General features: G+C 44.8%; 1 protein-coding gene across 1 annotated transcript; it reads right to left on the minus strand.

The window, feature by feature from the left end:
* Positions 1-6,729: 6,729 nt before the first annotated feature.
* Positions 6,730-16,713, minus strand: CAVIN2 (caveolae associated protein 2). Its single transcript, XM_056496332.1, has 2 exons — positions 16,266-16,713; positions 6,730-9,181 (listed from the first exon to the last, which is right to left on the minus strand). Exons 1-2 carry the CDS (start codon positions 16,653-16,655, stop codon positions 8,429-8,431), a joined length of 1,143 nt encoding a protein of 380 aa, XP_056352307.1. The 5' UTR covers positions 16,656-16,713; the 3' UTR covers positions 6,730-8,428.
* Between the last annotated feature and the right edge of the window lie 5,532 nt (positions 16,714-22,245).

Consider the following 22,245-nt stretch of genomic DNA (forward strand, 5'->3'; position numbering starts at 1 on the left):
GCATATTAATCCTTATATTAAATAGCAAGGATGGATATGAAGGTGAGCATTTAGAAGTACATGTGTGATGTACATTACATATATGTACACGTGTATGAGATGCATTGCTAGGTAGAAATGTACCTTCCCCTTCCTTCCTTTCTTCTGTAGAAGGAGACTTTCTTTTCAGGCACTGAAATTTGACAGCAGCAAAAAAATAGGTGAGGAGACATTTTCCATTTAAAGATTAGAGCCCTAATCCAGTTTTTTCCTCCTGTTATTTCCAAAGCTTGTCATCATTTTCTCCTCATGTATTCTTCTGCACAGGAAATGATCCAAGTATGGTAATTATGAAAATTAACCTGCATCCTGTAAGTCATTAACAAGAATTCATAGTGCAGCCTTCCATTTTATGAAATTTTATATAGCAAACAGAGAGTTTCTGGAAAAGTACAATAAAATGTCAGGCAACAACCCAGGAGATGTCAGGAGTGGAGCAGGAGAGAGCTGCTGCTTTATTTTGTGAAGAATGAATGGTGGGAAGGGGACTTGGGCAGGTCTGTTCTGGAGTTAGAGCAGAACCTGGCTTCCACTGTTGTGTGAAGTTGCACCACTAAATAAAGAACCTGAGCAAAGCCAGAAAGAACAAGCTGTTTCTCAACAGATACGTGAGAATGGAGCAACTCCCACGGGAGGCCAAGCACGAAGGAGAAATGGCCCAGCCAGCATGGCTGCCTCATGTCTTAATATAGCCCAGCTTCTTGGCAAGGCAAGGGGCCAGGGGAGGAGGAGAGCTGGTCTGCTTTCCCCAAAACCTGCCTGCAGTAGGAAAGAAATCCTATTGCTACTGCAAACAGGCTGTGTGCAGTGAAGCACTGGGATTCAGTGACCTGCCAGTGAAATCCAGCTGCTGGAGGTGCATTCCTCAGTGCTTCCAGCAAATCCTGCCTGCCCCTTGTCTGCACCAGGTCTGTACTCTGTGGGAATTGCCCAAATGCCTGGACAGCAGGTGACCCCATCCTGCTGTTCACAGCACCTCTCTTCTTCCCTCCCCATCTCCCCCAAGCCTTGGTAGCAGGTAGAGATGGCAAATGTGAGCTTGCACTGCAGACCTGGCAAGGTGCTGTCACCATCATGGGTTTCTGCAGGCTCAGGCTGAGCTATTTTCATATAAGATGCTGCTTTTCCCTATTCTAGACCAACTTTTCTCATACAAAAAAAACAAAACTCTAAGCAAATAAAAATGATTGACTGCACTGCACAGTAAAAATCACTTCTAGACCTAATCCTGGGCATTGCTTCAGCAATACATTTTGGCAGGTAGAGAAATGATAAATATTGAGCTCTTTGCTCACTATTGCTATCTTTTACATGGCAGCTGTCCCAGAGTGATTTCTGATTCCCTACTCCCATTTCCATCTTTTTCAGCTGCAGACCTTATTGACCCTTGTTTTTCCTTTTTCCCATTTTTGCTGGTGCCTCTTGGTCCCAGCCTTTGTTCTGGGCACTCTGCCGGTGTTTCTCAGCAGCCTTTCAGCTCCTTCCTCCTGTTCCCCACCCTTCCTAGTGGCTCCTTCCCTCACACATTCCCTTCTCTCATGCACACCCCACTGTTCCATTCCTTATCCACATTTTCCTACTATTTTCACCACCTACACACTTCTTGTTTAGTGCTTCCCTCCTCTTCTGGCTGCATGTCAACTATTGTACCATTAAGAAGTACTGAGAACTAAATAAAAAAATATATCCTTGATGCATTGTTTTGCAGGACTAGATTTGTGGGATCCTATCATTCTGTTTCCTTTCTAGCAGAAGAATTTACAGCCACTTCAAAATCCATTAAAGCCTTTCCAGGTTCCCACCTTATTTGAAGCTGTGTGTCATATACATTACATATCTGTGACATACATAGTGTTTAATAGCTACACCATGACATGATTTTGTTTCAGCTGAGATCTCAGTGTTGAGCCTAACCCAGGAATGCATATTTCCATATCCTGCAGCTTGTTTTTCCTTTGCAGAGGACACAGGTATTCTTCTCAAGAGCTTATGCCTGAATATGCCAAAAGAAACCTCCTTCCTTTCAGTTTTACTCAGGACATATTTACACAGGTCTTGCATGACATGTCACCCTTCAGCTTTCAGTCATAACCTGCTCTCTGACTGTCAATCTCCAGCTGCTGCCCACAGTGGAATGATGAATTTTGCAGGGAAGTGAAGGTTATTTAGGAGTCATCACACAGTGCTCACAGCTTTCACTGTGGCTGTGTGTGGAAGTGACAATTGACGCTGCATATGCAGGCAGCTTCTGTGTGCTCATAATTTGTTTACCCCTAGTCAGAGGTTCTCAGTGTCCCCTTTTCCATGTCTCTGGCAGTGCTGTGCTGAGTTGCAGTGGTTCAGGGAGCAGGCAGTGAGTTAATGCAGCTCATGTTGTCACCCTCACGGGGCTCGTTTGCCTACAGGCATGTCAGAAGGAACAAGTAAAATGAGGGCATGTATAACTGTAGCTGGCAGCACACTGAAAGGATGCTGAAACTCCTTTAAATGGATAGGGTAGGACATCAGGAGCTAAGTAGCTGAGGAATAAGATGAATTTTCCTGAACAGTGCTGTGTTTCTGTAGTTAGGCTGTGCCTGGTACTTGATCTAAATGAGTATGTGTGTGTGGTGTGCAGTGAAGTCATCCCTTGTGTGCTATTTGTTCCTAGCACTGTCTTACACATTTCCATCACAGCTCACATCACCTGCACTTCTACTCTGCTTAAGCCTGTTGGGAGGGAGTGAAGGAGGCAAAGCCAGAGTCTCCTCACTGCAGATAATGGCAGAGGGGCTGCAGTGACTTTCTGCTCCCAGCGTTCAGGAATGTGGAGGTTCAGGGTGTTTTCCCACAAACCTTCTGGGAGAGTAGAGAAGCCTGCAGTGTGATGGATGCTGTGCTGGCTGAAGTGCTGCTCTTTCACGGTGTGCCTGCACAAGCCTGAGCCTGCCTGGGCAGGACAGGCCAAGAGCAAGCCACGTCCCCTCTGTTGGTGCAACCTGGGCTTGGTTTAGCTGCTGGGGATCACCCTGCAGAGCCAAGGGAGATCCAAGATTGGTCTGTCTCTCTGTTTTGGAGCATGGCTGTTGGCTGAATGCATGTCCTTGAATTTGCTAATTGTGCTTTTGTAATTATTCTCCAGCAACAGGCAGGTTTCCTGAGCACCCTGCACCAGTACACAGCAGACTGCATTAGAAGGGGAATGTAGGACAGCCACACACAGGGACAAAAAGTCATGTAATCTCTTGTGATGATCCAGTGTGATTATCTGCTGAGATATTCCAGGGAGCTGTACAGACAAGTTGTTCCAAGGCCAGATTTTCACTGAGGGGAGTAAAGAGTATCACCATTATTATGGAATTCGGACAGTGCATTTCAGCTGTGTTCTGAGGGAGAGCAAATGTTGGAGAGTTTGAAGCCATTGATGGCAGAGGAGCAATGCTGGTGTGCAGCCCTGCTGGCACTCTGTATAGTACAGTTCCCAGTCTGGATCAATTCCAGCTCTCAGACCCCAATTTACTAACCACGGTGGGAAGGACACGAGTTTTCTTTTAGAAGGTCAATATTATTTAAGGTTATTGAAAATGCGTAAACCTCTTCCACCTTTATGGAGAAAACATTGCTGTGGAGTTTTTAGGAGCCACACAGTTATAATGAATAATGAATATATGATACTTTGTGTAGTGTTTAGCTCAGCCTGAGAGAGTGAAAATAATGGAAGTCTCTTCTTTCTGCCTGGGTGTTCAAATGAAGGAAAATCAAAGCTGTTATACCAGAGCTATATATCAGCTAACATATTTTAGGAACTGTGGAATGATCATAATTACAAAAAAGTCCTCCAGAGAGAAATTATGAGTCATAGTTTATGTTCTCTTTGGTGTTGCTATGGAAAAAGAGGTTAGTGCCAATGGTCATACAGCAATATTAATCTCTGATCTGAAAGAAAAATAAATAACAATCTCTAGCTTAACCCAAAGCAGATTTATTCTCAGTTAGCGCAGCACATCCCATTAAAGGGGATAACCACGTAAGAAAAATTAAAGATGACACTGATTATCAACATGCAGTTAGGGAGAGTTCCTTATTTGAATTAGTGTGCACTTCAGACTCCCACAAATGACTTGGTGGAGTGAGAGGAAGGGAAAAAGGCAGTTTGATCAAAAGGAGGGCAGCAAAGATCAGCCACCACTGCCAGCTGCAAGTACGCTGATTAAAATTTCTTTATGCCTGCAGTTAGACCCAGCCTGGGGCGTGGATGTCGGTTCAAGGCAAACCCTGAAACAAGCCCTTGGCAAGGGGCAGTGTGGAGCGGTGGAAAGTGGCTCTCAGCCTTTTTCCGTTTATTTGGGAGAGCCGGGTGAGTCAGGCAGCTGCGGTGGATGCTTGGGTGCTGAGTCAGCACCTCCGGGGCTCTGCCAGTTGTTTCTTGCCCCTCTTTCCTTTCCGAGGCAAAGCCCTGACCAGGACCGGGGCCAAACAGCTGTGCTGGCCTCGCTCTGCTGTGGGTGAGCCTTCTTCTTTTCCTGCAGGACTACCTGACACCTTCCCCCTGATACCCAGAGCGAGTGTGGTCATAACAGGTCACAGCAAAACTTTCCCCCCTGCCTGCCAAGCTGGCATTGTCTTTAAGGATGGTGGTTACACTCACTCTGTCACAGGCAGCTCCCAAGAGCACAGACCTTGCAGTCAGAACCCAGCTTGCAATTCTGCTCACAGTGCACCCTGCAAAGCAGGGCAGAGCCCTCCTTTCTGCCACACCGCTGCGCCTGCCGTGCTGATGGCAGGAAAACTTTGGGTTGGGTTGATGAGCTAAGCAGATTGGAGCGGGGAGATACAGGGATCTCATGCCCTGCATCCCTGCACACAGCTTACTGATGATCACAGGAGCTGTACGTGTGGCCCTAAAGCATTGTGTGGCTCAAAGCATCTTTTTGAGCCAGCTGAAGGCTTTTCACTAACTTTCAGGGTTGGGCTGGCCCCTTGTGAAGAGTCTGACCTCGAGCAAATTGCCATTACTTCACTAATTCTTCCAAGCTTACCTCTTTTTTAAGTGTGTGACTATCAGTCATCAGTTGCGCAGTGTTTGGCATTACAGCTTATAACAACAAAGGGTTTTCACTGCATCAGTGTAAAGGGCTATCCAGGTGTATTTTACCTTCTGATCCTTTTCTTCTCCCCTTTCTTGTGTCTGTTAAAGAGACAGAACACGCTTCAGTCAGGCCTGTGGGATGGCTTACACTGCACTCTCTCATTTGACAGTGAAATGGTCCAGAAAACCCGAATCTGTGCCTTTTCACAGAGGAGCCAGCTCGTGGATTAGCACGTGGGGGTCAACGGAATGCTCTGTGCTCTTTCCCCTAAAAGGGGACAGAAATGTCAGCTGGTTTTGTGTCATTGAAAATGGAAGTATCAGCAGCTGCTGAGTGCTGCTTGTTTAAATATTTATGCCACAAGGGCTTTATCACACCCTTTTCCTTTGTGCAGAGCTGCCGCCGACTCCGACTCCGGCGGAGCTCAGGCTCTGAATCTGTGCAGCAGCTCACAGGCCAGGTCCTCCAAGGAGTAATGGTGCAAGTGGAGCTCACTGTTACTGTGTCAGGAAGCATAAACAAGCAGTGTTTTTAAAAAAGTAATTCTGTGGACAAACCTGTCAGCACGATCACGGAATGCTCGTGCACATGCCTGACATCTGCCAGCCTGACGAGATCCAGGCACGAACCCGAACTCCTTGAAGGAATGCTGTGCTGCTGTCCCAGCTGTCTCCTCCCTCCATCAGTAAGTTCTGCAGGCTGATGTCTTCAGTCAGGCCCTGAGAATGGAAGGCAAGGGGAACAAGCAGCTTGGGGGGCATCTTGAGAGCCTGAGCTTCCTCCTCTGGTTTATAAGACAGCACAAAAGCAGAGCTCATGAGCTGAGTGAATGTTTTCCCCTCTTGCAGAGCATGCTTTGTTTTGTTTGTTAGGATTACAGACCCACCTGTCCTTGGAAATGTGCAATTGTGGTGGAGAAAACACTTAATCCTAGTCCTGCAAATACTGTGCTGTATTCTGAAGTGGGCATTTGAGTTAATTCTCCCAGATGCTCAGTATCTGCATTTCCAATGGTTTTACTGGATAGCATTGTAATGCACTCAGAGCAGTGTGCCTGGGATTCATTTCAGCATCCCTAACACTGGGTAAAGCATGGCCAGGGGTATTGTTTGAATTAAAGCTTAGCAGGACAAACAAACCAGCACATCTGAAAGGAAAATACAAACATGATGCTGGGGCTCCTGGTTAGCACTTGGTGGCTGTGAGGGGTTGACAGCTGCTGCATAAAGGTTAAACGTGCTTTCTTTGGTCTGTCAGTAAAATTAAGCCTGCTAAAGACTATGTGGCACTCCAGAAGACAAGAGTTTATCTCTGTGCATAAACAGAACATACACTTCAATATAAATATGCTTTCATGACTATTTAGAGTACTAGGAGAATGCTGCAGCCCAATAAAAAGATGCAGAATGAGCCAGGAGATTTTGGAAAGTGCCTGAGCACATTTAGATGGGCTAGAAGTCTGATAAGTGTCTGGAAAGAAAGCACTGGTGTTTGCATTGCTAAATAACAGCGCAGGATGAGAAAGAAAATGGTATAGATACAACAGGGACACAAACTGAAGTAATAAACACTTGACCTTTAAATTTCATCTTTACCAGCTTCTCCCAAAGACTGACATCGCTGTGTTTTATATTATGCTTTTATTTGTCATATTCATAGTTAGTTACAAGTAAAAATTATTGAAATCCATTGTAGTTAATACAAAATAAAAATATAGCTGCACGAGTTATGCCATGATTTTCCTTAGAAACAGTATCTTCTACATGATACCATGCACTTAAGAGCTTAACTCTTAATAGTACTTGACTACACTAAGCTCTAACTAACTAACTAACTTCCAGTGTGATTTACTGGTTACAGATATTATCCCTGTGGAGTAATACCTGTTAATTATTTCATAATGGTACTTCTGCTGTAGCTTTTATTTCCCCTGTAATTTGTGATTCTAAAACACAAAAGGAAGCAATCTTTTAGTGCAATGTTAAGTATCAGTAGAATTTTTATGTATATAAAAAAATAGAAATAACCCACTGCATAAACAACCAAGGATGTAAGGGAACTGTTGTGGGTATTGTGCTTCCCTTTCCTCCCTTGCCCCTTACCTTTAAGTGACAGGAATGAACATTCATAGTGAACAAACTGCCTTGTTAACCTCTCATTTTCAATCAGTTTTGAAAAATTACAGACTAGTAATTTTGAGAGCAGGTGGGTGACTTTGATCAAAGTTACTAGCAGAGAACCAAATCCTATGGCTTTGCAGGCTCATACTTATGTGAACTCATCCCTGCCATGAAGTTCAATCCGTAACACATTGTTCCCTTTGGACATGCCTGAAAGAGTATTTCACCTTTTTGTAGAAATTGTCCTTACATCCCTGTAATTATCTAACTCTCCTGTGTAGATATAGCTCTATATATGAAATAATCTGTAAAAAGATAAATTATGCTATTTTCAAAATACTCTGAGATACAAAGTTGTGCAGGTGCAAAGTTTGATAATATATTGCTATAAAGACTGCAAATTAATTAGTGTTATCTGAGTATATATACTTTAAGCTGGGAGTATAGATTGAATACTGTGGGGGGTTATTTTTGCTTTTTTTTGCATTTTATAGCATTTCATATTTTCTTCATGCTACCTTCATGTTCCTATCAAAAACCTATTTTTTTTCTTTTAAATTTCTGAACCCTTAAAGGTGCAGTAACCAATCACACCTTCATGCTTGTCATTAATGTATTTCCATAACTCTGTTAGATTGAAAAATACTTTTCTTTTTTCCCCCCACCTAAACACGGTGATTTCTTCTAAATGACTAGTGAGTGACTACTGGCAAAAATCTCTCCCCCACTGAAATGGATGGAGCTGGGTTTTCAGCTCTGCCCTCTAAGTACTCTGCTCTTTTAGTCCTATGGTGCTGTGGAGCAAAGCCCCAGACAAATTACAAGTGTGTGCACAATTACTGAGGCTGTTAGTATTCACGGAGCACGACAGGGCAGCCGAAACCAAACGTTCTCATTGGGATTCCTACATCTACATACAAAACTACTCACAGTGCTGGGGAATACTGGGGGGAGGAAAGAGCACAGAAATGCCTCCAGGTGTTCCTGTGACCTAACTCTAAGAAAGCCAGTGATCAGCTTGCTTCTAGCAGACATCCTCTGTGACACCATCGCTAAACTCACGACCACCAGCGACTCGGCCTAAAGCAGAGCGGCTGCAGCTGAAGTCATTGACCGAGTCCGCGATGCAATAAATTATCACTGCAGAGGCAAGGATGGGAGAGTGGCTGCCTCAGGAAAGCCGTGGGTGCCTGGGGCTGCTCAGGCTGTCTGGTTCACCTGCAGGACGGCAGCCTGGGCGCTCTCCTCGTCAGATTGTTCCATTTCCCCGCCGACCGGGATGCTCCTCTCGTCGAACAGTTTCTGGCTGGGGACTTCCAGGGGCACCCCGTACTCCTCGTCGTCCTCCACGATGGACAGCTCGATGTTGTTGCTCACCACGGCCTTGCCCTCCATGGCTGCCTTGCCCTCCTCGGCCAGGGAGGTGCTGGGTGCCACGTCCGAGCGCGTCTCGCCCAGGGACGCCTCCTCCTCGTTCTCCGCCTGCTCGTTGCTGGCGCTTTCTGCTCTGTCCTCACCTTCGGCTGGGCTCTCTCCCTCACGGCCTTTCTTGCTGCTGAAGGTGAGGGGAGACACCTTGAACCCCGAGCCCTTGGAAGAGGAGGATTTCTGGTGGTGCACAGTGAGAGATTTCTTGATCTTCTCCCTCCGCTCGGGCGACACGATCTTGTTCATCTTCTTCTCGATGTTCTGGCGGGAGAAGGCTTTCTTGAGGCTGTCCACCTTCTTGAGGCTGGACCTTTTCAGTTTCTCAGCTCTTGATTCTTCTGTTTTCTCCTCTGCACTGTCATCTAAGTCGTCTCCCTCGTGAAACATATCGTCATCCGAACCCAACTCCACGGTGTGCAAGGTTTCTTCCAGTGTTTTGTTCTCATCCACGGGCTCCTCTTTTCCTTCTGTAATGCTAGGAACGGGCTCTTTTGCAAAAACACTGGCAGGGATCTCATTTTCCTCCTGAAAGAATGGACAACATTTGAGTTTCATAGTTCGCAGGACACAAATTTAATAAACAAAGCACAACCCTGAACAGTTATTCCCCCACCCACCCACGATGAGATGAGTGCTGAACGTTTATCGTTTTTTTCAACACATTTAACCAGTAACAAACCACTGAACCATTATCTGGTGAAGTTTAAGACTTATGAGCTGTCAGCTGCAAGACTACTCTTTCAAAGTGACTTGGGATGTATGCAGAATGGAAATCCTGTTCTTTTAATTTATATTAGATAGCTTTTAATGATAGTTTAACTGTCAAGTTGTGCACCTGTCCCTGGGGAAAAGGGAGGGTGTGGTCAGGAGGGAGGTTGTCCTGCAGACCTCCAGAAGTCACATAACCCCACAGAGCTCTCAGTTTATTGAGCCAAAGACTGAGCATGTCCTTGCAGAGGTGTTGGCTGCACCTGGGAAGTATCTCAAATGGCAAATGCACTTAGCACTTTTGCCATATTCCTGGAAAATGTATGTTGCTGTTAAAAATGGATTGTTGATGTTGAAAAACCATGAAGTTCGTGATGTTTAGAGTATATCCTATTTTACAGCTGTTTACAGGAAGAAAAACCCCAAAGTAATAAATTCTGTTGGTAAATGTTAAAGTGTGGATAGGATGCAACTCCTTGAAATGTAGGGATACAAATTTATGGTATACAAAAATAAAAAGAAGTTATACCACATTTTTAGAAACAAAACCAAGAAAGGACAAAGAAAGAAATAATCTAAAACCAGAACAGGCTGAGCAAGGGCAGAAGCTGCAGGTCAGAACGAGGGGTGTCTGTGCCCACTGAGTGCAGAAACTGCAACCCTGAGCAGCTCAGAGGCAGCACAATGAGCTCACTGTTCTGTGGGGGCTTTGCATCTACCCATGCACAGAAAATGAGGCTCCTTCCACACTCCCTTCTCCTCTCAGCACTTTGAGCCTTGGATCTGCATAGCCTCTATTCATTACCCTTTTTATCACTTTCAGACAGAGTGCATGCAATTTCATTTCCTCACATGCATGGCGAGGATTTTCTTTTCCCTCCTCCCTCCACATTTATCTTCAGACACAAAAAGCAGTAAGTGCTGAGTGAAATGGTTGTAATAGTCTCAGATCTGTCCCCAGTGGGCCTGAGTGTACAGTTAAGGGGAAAAAAGGCCACATACACTTCCAAGTTCATGCTCATTATTTCAGGACTGAGCACACAGTTGTGATCACTGCAGAGAATAGTGTCTTGGGTCAAATTTGCTGTCAGGGCTGTTGTACATGGCTGTTGTTTAGTCTGGAGAAGAGGAGGCTCAGGGGTGACCTTATTGTTCTCTACAACTCCCTGAAAGGAGGTTGTGGCCAGGTGAGGGTCAGGTTCTTCTCCCAGGCAACCAGTGACAGGACAAGAGGACACTTAAACTGTGTGTCAGGGAGGGTCAGGCTGGACACCAGGAACAATTTCTTCACAGAAGGAGTGATTAGACACTGGAATGTGCTGCCCAGGAAGGTGCTGGAGTCACTGTCCCTGGAGATGTTTAAGAGAAGACTGGAAGTGACACTTGGTGTCATGGTCTGGTTGACAAGGTGTTGTTGGGTCACAGGTTGGACTCAATAATCTCATTTCCAACTTAATTGTTTCTGTTATTCTGTGATTCTATTAAAACCTAGGACTACTTTGTAGCCCTACTGGAACCCAGGAATATGCTATGTAGATGGGCAGAATAATTTTATACCATATATATATATTTATCACACACAGATTCAAGCATGCTGCTTAATATCCCTCGTGGATATAAAAATGAAAAGTATAAAATAAATGGACGCTGGTTTGACAGCTTGTACATGCTTTATTCCTATGGTTACTGCCTTTCTGGGCCAGTGGCTTTAGTCAGGCTGGCACACAGCTTTACAAGCCCTGTGCCTGCAGTGGAACATCTAATGAAGCCCACACTCTTCTCCTGACACCTATTATGCTGCTGCAACTATCAGCAACAGTGACCAAGATAACAAAGGAAACCTGCACCAGCTTTAAGTGAAACCAGCTGTTAACTGCTGTACAAATATTTATATTTTCTCTCCACTGCAGTTAGTGAAATGTGGATTACATGAGTGGGTGCAGCGTTGAATTATTCCCCAGAGCATGAGAACTCAGTATAAAACATAATTTTCCTATCTAGTGCATTCTTTCCAAACCTAGGTAATCATACACAGTTTTAGACAACTGAACATTCAGGTGTAAGTGCCTGAATGGGATAGAAAACTCTGATTTTAATGGGCAGAGAGGTGGGTTGTTACTTTTTAAGTGTTTTATCTGGGAAAGTGGTGTCATATGAGTTTAATCACAGCACAGCCTGAGCCAGAGATGGGTCTGAAAGGTCCTTCTCAAGGTCAGCCTAGCTCTGCCTACAGTATTCATGTTAAACTGAAGTACTGCATGCAGTCTCTAGAAGAATATGGACACAGATTTGATTGCAATTTTTATCAAATTTCTGACTGAGTAGAAGAGAGAACTGTCAAACTACCCATGTTTATAAACAGAAAAAAAATAACCCAAACAAAAATATGCTGCTTAATAATGAGCTAATGATTCAATCAAAAGCAGACCCTAGGTGGTCCCTGGCTATCAGTAGTGGAATTCAAGGGATCACCCCTCTGTCTCAGCTTGCTGCATGGCTCAGGAAAACATCAGCCTCTGGGCATCTATTTGTGTGCTCATAAAATGAGAATGACACGCTTTCCTATGCCACAAGACCTCAGGATTACAGGAACTATTCAAATGCAAATGAAAATAAATTAAGTAAAGTGCTTGGAAAACGTGAGGGTGGTATAGCAGGAATGCTCTGTGGTGGAACAGACATTTCTGTTTCAAACATGGTTACTGGGCTATTGATAACTTTTTTGGTCTTACAAGTTTATGTGACAGCTATATTTTGCTCTGATACATTTTTAAGCAATCTGCTGTTGCATTTAGGAAGACTAGAACAATACACTGAAAAATGCCAGCTGTTACAAACTGCATAACTATTTTCCATGCCAAAAGAAGTAGAACTTTGATCTTTTCTTCTTGATCTAATCTAAAATTCTAAGAAAGCAATACATCTTTGTATTTTCCACATCTGAGCTCAAAAACAGCCCTTGCATTTCTTTTTTTTTCTCAGATGGGCTTGACTGTAGGTAGCAAGCTCCTCTGAATTTTATTTTTCCACATAGGAGATGAATAGAATGGTGGAAGTTCTCTGCATAAAACAACTCTTGCTAACACTAGTAATACTTGCATAGTTAAAATCCTTGTGGCTTTGATCAGCCATCCTTGGGAACTTCCTGCAGGCCATAATTTCACACCTGGCTCTTACAAAAAGGAGTAAGATCCATAACAGTGTACTACAAAACTGGGTGGACTGAGTGAACAGGTAGTTAATTTATTCAAGAAGTGCTGATTCTCTGATGCTGCAAGAGGGGAATCAATCTGCTTTGCTTTGGGTTTTTTTGTTACATTTGCTGTATGAGGCCTTGACCTTCAAGCAGGAGAGATTGAATTTTCCCAGTCCAGGCTCCTCTGTATGATGCTGTTACATGCCCAAATGATCACTAGCCTAAAACTTGGTTTTGCTACACAAAATAGGTCAAAACATGACAAATCCTCCTGAAACCAGCTCCACCTCCTCCTACTTTTCTTTGGGCAAATACAGCTCTCCTTCTCACATCTCTTGGATGTCAGGGTGGGGAGGGAGGGCAGGCAGGAGGAAAGTTGCTTTTGCAGAAGATTATTGCAGTGATCCGTACAAGAAGATACAATCAAACTGCTAATTTTTGTGCCCTCCTCTTGCTTCATTTTAGGATGAAGGATTTACCAACAGCAGCATCTGAAAAGGACTTGAATATTATTAGTGTGCTTGACCCTAAGCTGCAATTTTGACTTATTTTATCTGTCCAATTTCCATGACATTTAACCAGTAAACATGACATTTAATTGAAAAATTAAACATGAACCCTTTTTTTTTTTATCTTCCATTTTGCTTTTGCAGCTAAAAAAGCAAACAAAACCCCCACCAAACCAGAACCAAAAAGCTGGTCATGTGGTGAGAACAAAATAGAGGGGAACAATGCCAAAGCTTAACGAGGATTTTTAAAACAGTCACTTCAGTGTTTTGCTGAATTGCTGTGTCATTTATAATAACTTCTGCATCCTCAAATTCTTGGAATGGAGCTCCATTAAAATATGCCACCAATTAAAGAAACATATGCAGACATTCTAGGGAGAGAAAACTAAGAGCATTTTAATGGAAAATATGTAAATAGGTGAACTTTTCTAAACACAGTTCATTCTCTGTGCAGATGCAGAGGGAAAGCAGATGCTGGAGTGTGGCAGCACAACTTCATAAAATGCAGAGCTGGAGCTCAGTCGTGTGCTTTGGCTCTGCTCAGTGCTCCCACCAAGTATTAGGGAGTTCAGGGTATATGGTGAATGCAGAACTGGATCTGCAAATGCAAATGTGAATTATTATTTTCTTATTGAGCTGTCTCCCTAAGCTGGAGAAGCTGGTTCTAATGAGAAACACGCTCTGTGAAGTTTGGCATGGGTTTGTTTTCAGTGGAAAAGAAGGATCCCCCAGCTGAAGAGGAGTCTCATACATCCATACTCCCCTTTGTTTTCACAGAAATCTGGCATCAATATTGTTTCATTACTGAGACTTCTCTTTCCTGCAATTGTTTTTCCATGGATTCCTGTGCAAGGCAGGACAGAAACCCAGCCAGCCTGCTGCTTTTTCCCCCTGTACAATTATCCTAGCAAGGCAGTGGCCCTGCTGACTGCCAGACTGTCCCTCCTGCAGCCTGAAAGATCATCCTAAAGGGAGGTTTCAAGGTGGGCATGCAGGTACAGCCAGGAGCTGCATCAGCTCACAGCTAATTTTTATTTATTTTTTTTAAAAGTAAATTTAACTGCAGTGTTTCCTTTTTTAAGTCTTGTGTTCCTGATCTGCATTGGCTTGGGGTTGGTTGAGTTTATCATCCTGCTTTACCCCTCAAACCCTTCTTGGTGATTTTTACAAAATCTTGGTGATTTTTACTGCTGCTTTCACCCAGTCCCTGCAAATTGCCACCAGTGGAAGATCCCCACCCGAGGCAGCGTCACCTGTCCTGGAACACAGAGCTCTGTTTGTCTTTCCTCTCTGCATTATGTCATGTGAAAATAGTAAATATTGAGTTCTCTGGAGGAAGACACTCCTTGCAACAGCAGGGCCTTAGTTCTCACACTCAGAGGTATGAGAAATGTTAAAAATTCCCTTCCCCCAGGCCTTGCTGATGCACCCACCCCACAGGACATTTTCTGGGTCTGATCCTGGAGGCAGGAGCCAGTCATTAGCTAACAGGGCCTGGGAGATGGCAGTGTTCTGACATACAGTAATGGATCCTAAATTACTTGCAGAACTGCAGAGAACATGTGTCTTTTAATTTACCCAGCCTCTGGAATAATTTCCACATTCCTTCTGGGGTGGAAACATGCTGCAGCTCCTCCTCTTCTGGCCAGACAAGCCTGGACTGTAATTTGGGAGAACAATAAGCAGGGAGGTGGGGGCTTCCTTTCTGGGGAATTACCTGTGCACTAGCCAGGCCTGCCAGCTTTTCACAACCAAGCACTGCTCTGTTATTTTGGGATTGCTCAGGAAAAAACCCCAACAACCCAAGGAGCAGAGTTAGTGGCTCAGAGGTAAAGCCCAAGCTGACAAGCTCAGTGTGAAGCAGTGAAGTGCCCAAGCTGTGACTACCCCAGCCCAGCATTTGCTTCTCTGCCCTCCCTCAGTGATTTGTGAAAGCTTGCCTTTATTTTTTTTTTTTGTTTTAAATATGTGAAAGTCACGTCCTGTGTTTAGTTAAAGCTCACGGCATGTTCTATCCAGACCATTGCTTAAAAAGGGGAAAATATGCAAACTGCTGCTATCACTGGATGGACTCCCAGCAAGCTGAGTTGTTAAGCTGAATTTTTAGCTCATCTCTGAATGGGCCAGATCAGTCCTGCAGAGTGAGGCAGGGCACAAGGAGACAGGGAGATGCAGCCCTGCCCCTCTCCTGCCTCTGAGGGCAGATTTCTTAGGGGCATTTCTACTGCAAGTTTGCAAAATGGGCTCTTTCCTCAACTTTGCCAAGAGTTTGGATAAACATAAGGGCCCTTCAAGTTTAAGTAAACCCCAAAACACCCAATAAAACAAACCTTTCCCTGAATATGCTTGGAGATAGTAAAATATGGCTCTTTCCCTTCATTTGCACAGAGAATAAAAGGCAGCAGTTTTCTCACAAATGCTAAGAGTTAGCAAAACAAGGTCTCTTTCTTCATGTTTACTAGGAGTTAGTAAAAGCAACTTAATCTCCAAGGCTGCAAGAGTTAAAGAGGGCTTTGTCCCAAAGTTTGATGAAAGTTAGCAAAGAAAAAAATAAAAGGAGAAAGAGGGGAAAAAAAGAGAAAAAAGTGCTTTTCCCTCATGTTTGCAGGAGTAAAAAAGAAACACAGCTCTTTTCCCAGATTTCCTAAGAGTTAGGAAAACATATTTTCCCCACCTCCACTTGAAGGAAGAACGGGCGTTTCTCCTGAATTTTCTAAGAATATAAGAGGGCACTTTGCCCGAGTTTAAGAGCTAGCAAAAGCCTTCTCTTTCCCGAAGTTTGCTAAGGTGGAAAAGTTTTTCTTCCACACTTGCCAAGTTCGAGAGTTAAGAGTTAGCAAAAGAGTAATCTTTCCCCAAGTTTGATAAGGTGGAAAAGTTTTTCTTCCATGCTTGCCAAGTTCGAGAGTTAAAGAGTTAGCAAAAGACTACTTTTCCTGAAGTTTGCTAAGGTGGAAAAGTTTTTCTTCCAAGTTTGCCAAGTTAGAGAGTTAAGGGCTAGCAAAACACTACTCTTTCCCCAAGTTTGCTAAGGTGGAAAAGTTTTTCTTCCACTCTTGCCAAGTTAGAGAGTTAAGAGCTAGCAAAAGACTACTCTTTCCTGAAGTTTGCTAGGGTGGAAAAGTTTTTCTTCCACTCCTGCCAAGCGACCACGCAGACGCAGAGCGAGCAGCAGGGGCCGGGAGGATGCTCTCACCTGGAAGATGAGCACCTTGAAGCGGTCGCGGCGCAGCAGCTGGGCGTGGTGCTGCTCCAGCCGCCGCACCTGGTCGCACTGGCGGTCCAGGCGCTCCCGCACGGCGCGGGTGTGCGCGCACACCTTGCGCGACTTCTCCAGCAGCTTCTCCACCGCCTCGCCCGTGGCGCCGTGGCTGCGGCACAGCTTCACCAGGTCGTCCTGGATGCCCCGCACCGCCCCTTCCAAGCCGCGCTGCCGCTGCTCCATCTGCCGCTGGTGGCCCTCCACCGCCTCCAGCATGGACACCAGCTTCTCCAGCAGGGCCAGCACGGTCAGCGCGTTCACCTGCCCGCCCGCCGCCTCGGCCGGCAGCGGGGGCACGGCGCTGCCCGCCGCCGCCTCGCCCATCCTGCCCGGCCCGGCTCGGCTCGGCGCTGCCGCTATTTAGCCCGTCCTGCCCTGCCCTGCCCGGGGAGGACGCGGCAGAGCCCGGCCCCGTTCCGCCCCGGGCAGCGCTGTGACCGCCCCGCAGCGCGGCCCTCGCCCGGCATCGGTAGATGGCAGGAGATACCGCGGAATGCTGCCGCGTCGAGACTGGGAGGGATTCTAGAAAAGATTCTATAAACTTGTGGGAAATTAGGGTTTTAAAGTAGCTGTGCGTTTATTCAGCGTTGGGGCGCATGGGGGATGGCTCCTCTTAAAGCATGCACCGCTCCAAACTATTGCTGTTTATTCTCCAACAGCCTAGGATTGCACAGTATGCCTAATACAGTCTCAGCCCCGCCTAGTTTTGCTTACTCTCGCTTCGTGTTAAAATTAAAATGAACCAAAAGTTCTTTTGCACTTGCGCCTCCTTAATTTGGGGGTCCTTGGGGGTCTTTGATGAAGGCTTCCAAACTCTTCATCGCACTTGAACCTCTCCAATTTTTTCTCTGGAGCATCCATCTCAGCTTCTAGGGCACATTCTGGGCTTTGGGATTAGTTGATTCAGGGTTTTGGATTTATCACTTATTACCAGTAGCCTCGCACCCCTCACCTTGTTTTAAAGTTTTGGCTTCGTTTATCATAAACTAGTCTGCCTCTCTTCTCGATTTTGCAAGCACAGTAAATGTCAGGCATTCCTCATTGTCTTGGTTAGTTAATTTTGATGAACTGTTCTTTACTCCTCAATTCTTTGTCTCAGCCTAAGGAGGAGAAGAAGAATGTGTTGGTGGTGATGGTCAAGGAGGTCTCAAATCTCTCCACTGTGGTGTAGACTGGACTTCAAGCTCATTGTATAGTCTAAACTAGTAAGAATAATTAAAAATGTTTAAATTATTGCTGTAATAATCACAATTATTGCAACAATAGTATAACAGTATATTAAATATTATAGTATATAGTATATATGATATATAATAGATAGTATATAGTATATATATAATATTACATATTATAGTATAATAATATATTGAAATGCTTTTAAAAAAGTAAATTGCTACTCTGATAAATGCGTCAATTATTACATTAATCACAGATGAACGTGCTCTGACAATATGCAGTAAAATGGTATCAGTATATTTATTCTTATGTCAGCATCCTGATGATGATTTGTAATACTCATCATAATAATTAACAAAATTATAAAAAATTTACTCATGATGAATCAAATCTCACATAATTCCTTCCACCCCATGCAGCACCAGACTGGGTGTTGGGTTTTTTAAAATAATAACGTAAATATTTTTATCTCCTCAATGTATTACTGGGCTTTAAAAAATAATTTAAGTGTTGACCTATTCTATTCTATTCTATTCTATTCTATTCTATTCTATTCTATTCTATTCTATTCATGTTTTGCTAGTAAAACCTCTGAAACAAACAATTGTGGTGTTGCATGGTGTGCTTACTGTGGAGGGAGTGCCAGGAGCTTGGATTCCCTGCTTGGGATGTGCAGATTAGCTGGGCACTCTGCTTGCATTCTCCAGGGTTTCTTCAGTAAGAAAGCATCACAAGGTTCAGCCTGGCTGTTTTGGGGGAGTAGTGATAAACTGGGTGTGGACTGGGTGTCCCAAGCACCAAAAGGAGATATTTGGCATGAAGAAATACCAAGCTGTTTATTTAGAATAGTGCATAACTGTTCCCAGGATGGACTCAAAGCTGTTATCACCAGGGAAAATGTTGCAAAATTCCATGGACTTGGGTGGCTCATCCTGTACTGATGTTCTCAAGCAGTCAATAATCTGTGTTCTCTCCTTTACAGTTGTTTGGAAACAGGACTTTTTGCTGCAACACAGGTGTTTCCAATGCTTGGGTATATAGGATTCTAATATCTGGGTAGCTGACATATAACATTTTCTAATATTGGCTAAATACACTTAATGATTTCCCTACATCCTGCAGATTAAAAACATGTATTTGGAGTCCAAATGGCCATGATTTCTGCCCTTTCCTTTGTATACAGAAGGAAAAAAAAATTACCATGAAAAGGAATAAAAACTAATGAAGAGCTATGCAAATGAGTTACCCATTTCAAATACTGTGTGCTTGAGCCCCTGAATGTTCTGCAGTGTTACCTTTTTTTGGTCCTTGCCTTTTTTTTTTTTCCTCAGGCTGCAACTTCTATTCTTCAAATTGTGGGAGCTTGAAAAATGCATTTGTGAGTGAGTTCACTTTGGAAAAAAAATCACCGAGCCTGCCAGAGCTGTCCACAGGGGAAACTATGCTGAGACTGTGAAATATGCAGGCTGGGAGGGGAGTGGACATATTTTAAAGGCACAACCTAAACAAAACCCTTCTGTTTCCAGGAGCTCTCCCTGGCAGCACTACCTGCTACACCCTTTCCTGGGAAGGAAGGGCATGTTTGTGTCTGCAGAGGGCTGCCAGTGTCAGCCCCTCTCCTGCCCACCTCGCTTCCTCTCTCCCTCCCTTCTTTTTGGCTGGCACCTGCAGCTGAGGCAGAGGAGGAATTTTTGCAGCTTACCTTCCTCTGGCAGGGAGCAACCTGTCTCCATGCCCTGCTATGTATCTTTCCTGTGGCAAAATTTTTTTTATTTTCCAAATTAATTTTTCCTTTCAGTTTTGCTGGGCTGTGGTGAAGCCCTGGCCTGGCTGTGGTCCCAGCTGCTGGCCAAGCTGGCTTCCCAGCCCATCTCTGGAGCCTCCAGCCTTTTTGCATCCTCCTTCTGCTGTACCTGGCACAGATGGATGATGGAGGAGAGAGCTGCCCTGTCTGTGGAATCTAAAGAAACACTCTCCTGATTCCAGCTGTGAGCCTTCTGCAAAGGCTCTGCAAGTTTTTGAGTGTTGAAAACTCCCAGCCCTGTGTGCATCCTACAGAAAAGTTGTGACACCCCACAGGAACCAGCACAAAACACAGAATTTGGTTTCCTGCAGAGCCAAGGCAGTGACAGCAGGGCTGATGGAGCTACAGGGGCCATGGGCACCCATGGCAGAGGGTTCCTCAGGGTCCCCATGGCTTGGGAAGAGATGCTGTGTTGTCCCCATGCTCCCTTCCCATAATTGCTGCTTGGGCCATCAGCCTGAGGCAGTGGGGAAAGGAGGGGTGATGAGAACAGGAGAAAAGATAGCCCCAAAATGGTACCTGTCCCATTCTGCTGCTAAATTTGGCTGCCAGTGCTTGGAGGAATTGGAGAGTTTTTATGCAGGTTTGGGGTTTTTAATTTTATCAATTAATTTGGCAGAGTAGTGAAGGAGGTTTTTTGCCAAGTTTCAATAGAGATTTTACTGGTGAGAAACTTTCTAGAGGAAAACATTTTACATTTATTTAGAAAGAAGGAGCATTAAAGAGATTAAATTTATCAGGGTCATCCGATGTAAGTCAAGAGTTCTTTTCATGTAAAATCAATATGTGAGAATTATACGGACAAAAATTGGAGGTTAACTCACTCATTACTCACGTGGTGCTCAGGATAATAAATGTTTGATGCTGGAGCATTACTGATAATTTATTAGGCATGGAGTAATAGGTAAAACAAAATGACAGGAAAGGATGGAGAAGGGAATTAATAGGGGAGGGAAGAGCAGCAGGGACCATACAGGTCATCATCATCTTGTTGAATTTCATACCCAAGCTAGCAGTGGCTTTAGAGAGATGGTGTGAGGCCATCTAGCTGCTGAGGGGAAGGGCTGGCTGCTGGAAGAGCTGTGGAAGGTGTGGAAGAGCATGGGAGGGCTGGTGTCTGCTATGCTTGGACAGGGGGGAAAAGGGGATATGGGTGGGACATGGGCTGGGAAGGAGTGATGCTGCATCTCATGCACCAGAGCCAGCAGTGTCTGCACCCAGCAGGGGCTGGAGACATGAGATCTGGCTGCCTGCTGCTGGAGGGCTTCTCTGAGGGCTGGGCCACCGTGCCATGTCCCTCCTGTCAGCCTGCCCATCTGTCACAGTGACACTTGTCACGCTGCTGGCACCTCTGCTGCTCAGCCAGCGTTGTTTGACACTGGGCAGGAGCTCCTGGGGAAACAGGGGCTGGACTGGCTGGTTTGTTAAACACATGTGATGGCTGAGAGAGGTTTCTGTTATTAGGCAGTGAGGTTAGCAATGCTGATGGGACAGCACAGGTTTCTTCTTCCAGGGACACAGCCCAGAGAAATTGGTCCATGAACCTCTAATGTTGCCTTTGGTATTTTTTAAAAGAAAGTAGGATGTCTTTTATGAGTCAGTCTCACTGGAAGCACCCTGTTTGTTGTGCTCTGAAAGAATTAGAGAAGAAATGTAATGGGTCAGAGAAGCAGAGACTGATTTCCTGCATTGTCTTGGCACCACTCTGGGCCAGTACAACTCACCAGGAACTGCAGTGGATTGTGGACTGGCTCTCCTCTAGCAGTAGTTACGAGCCCTTACATTTTGGGAAGGTGCCAGTATCTCAGATGTGATGTAGTGTTTTGTGTAGAGGAGCAAGCACCTGAGCTGGGGAGGGGGAACCTCTTACACCCATGCATGAGAATGGGAAATTTGGACAGTCACTGCTAGGGGAAATTTTAATACTGGGGGAAAGAGATGTGGCTGTCTGACAGGAAATGTATCAGCACAGAAGAACATGAAACTGCAATTCTACTCTCTTGTGCAAATGGTATCCAGCAGAACTTAATATGCAATGAAGAAATCCACTTCCACTTTATCGGCCAGACTAAATCATGTTGTGCACAGGAGACTTCCTTTTGCTGTGTGCCAAATAGTAATGATTCTGTGCAGACTTGCAGACAAGGGAAAAAAACAAGCCACATAAAATACCATATGTGCCAGGCATTTTCTGTGCATGTCCTCAGACGTTCGAGGAGCACAATAATGAACGGCGTGCTTTTTAAAATATATATATTTTTTCCCCTTTGAACAGCAAATTAAGTTTTGCAAAGGGGGAAAAATAGTTTCTTTCTCTTCAGCTAAGAGAGAATATTTCAGCTGCTCGGTTGGAGGCTTGTGCAGCTCGGACAAAAGCGAGGTCAGGACACCAGCAGTTACAAATTGAACAGCATATGGCCGGGCAGCCCGGACCTGCCAGCGCTTTATATTCTCCAGATATGTGGGGCACGGAGCAGGAGGAGCAGCTCCCTTAAAAAATGACACTGAAAGGACCTGGGAAGTGGCAGGATCTGCAGGTTGGGCCGTGGTTGCCTGCAGGGAGCAAGCTCTGCCTTTGGAGCAGAGAAGCAGCTCTGTCCTCGACACCTGCTCCTGCAGCCAAGCCTTCGTGAGCATCTGCAAGGTCACAGGCAGCCTCAGCTTCAGGGAAGGGGTTTTGTTGTTTCTGGAAAAAGCCCCTTCCAAATGGAGGGTGGGCTTTTAGGAGGTGTGATTGAAATGCTCACCAGTGTTCTAACTTCCTTCAAAAGTGCCATGTTCTTTGGAAGAAAATGCTGTTTGTTTTTCCCAGTTTCAGATCAGAAGCTGCACATGGAAACTTTTCCCTTTCACTTTTGGGTTTTTCTGGGAAAAGGGGATGTAGTTTTCAGGCATGATAACCTGTCTGCTTTTTCTTTCCCTCTTCAGTAAAAG

The sequence above is a fragment of the Oenanthe melanoleuca genome, chromosome 7 (assembly GCF_029582105.1).
Source record: "Oenanthe melanoleuca isolate GR-GAL-2019-014 chromosome 7, OMel1.0, whole genome shotgun sequence".
NCBI classification, from domain to species: Eukaryota; Metazoa; Chordata; class Aves; order Passeriformes; family Muscicapidae; genus Oenanthe; species Oenanthe melanoleuca.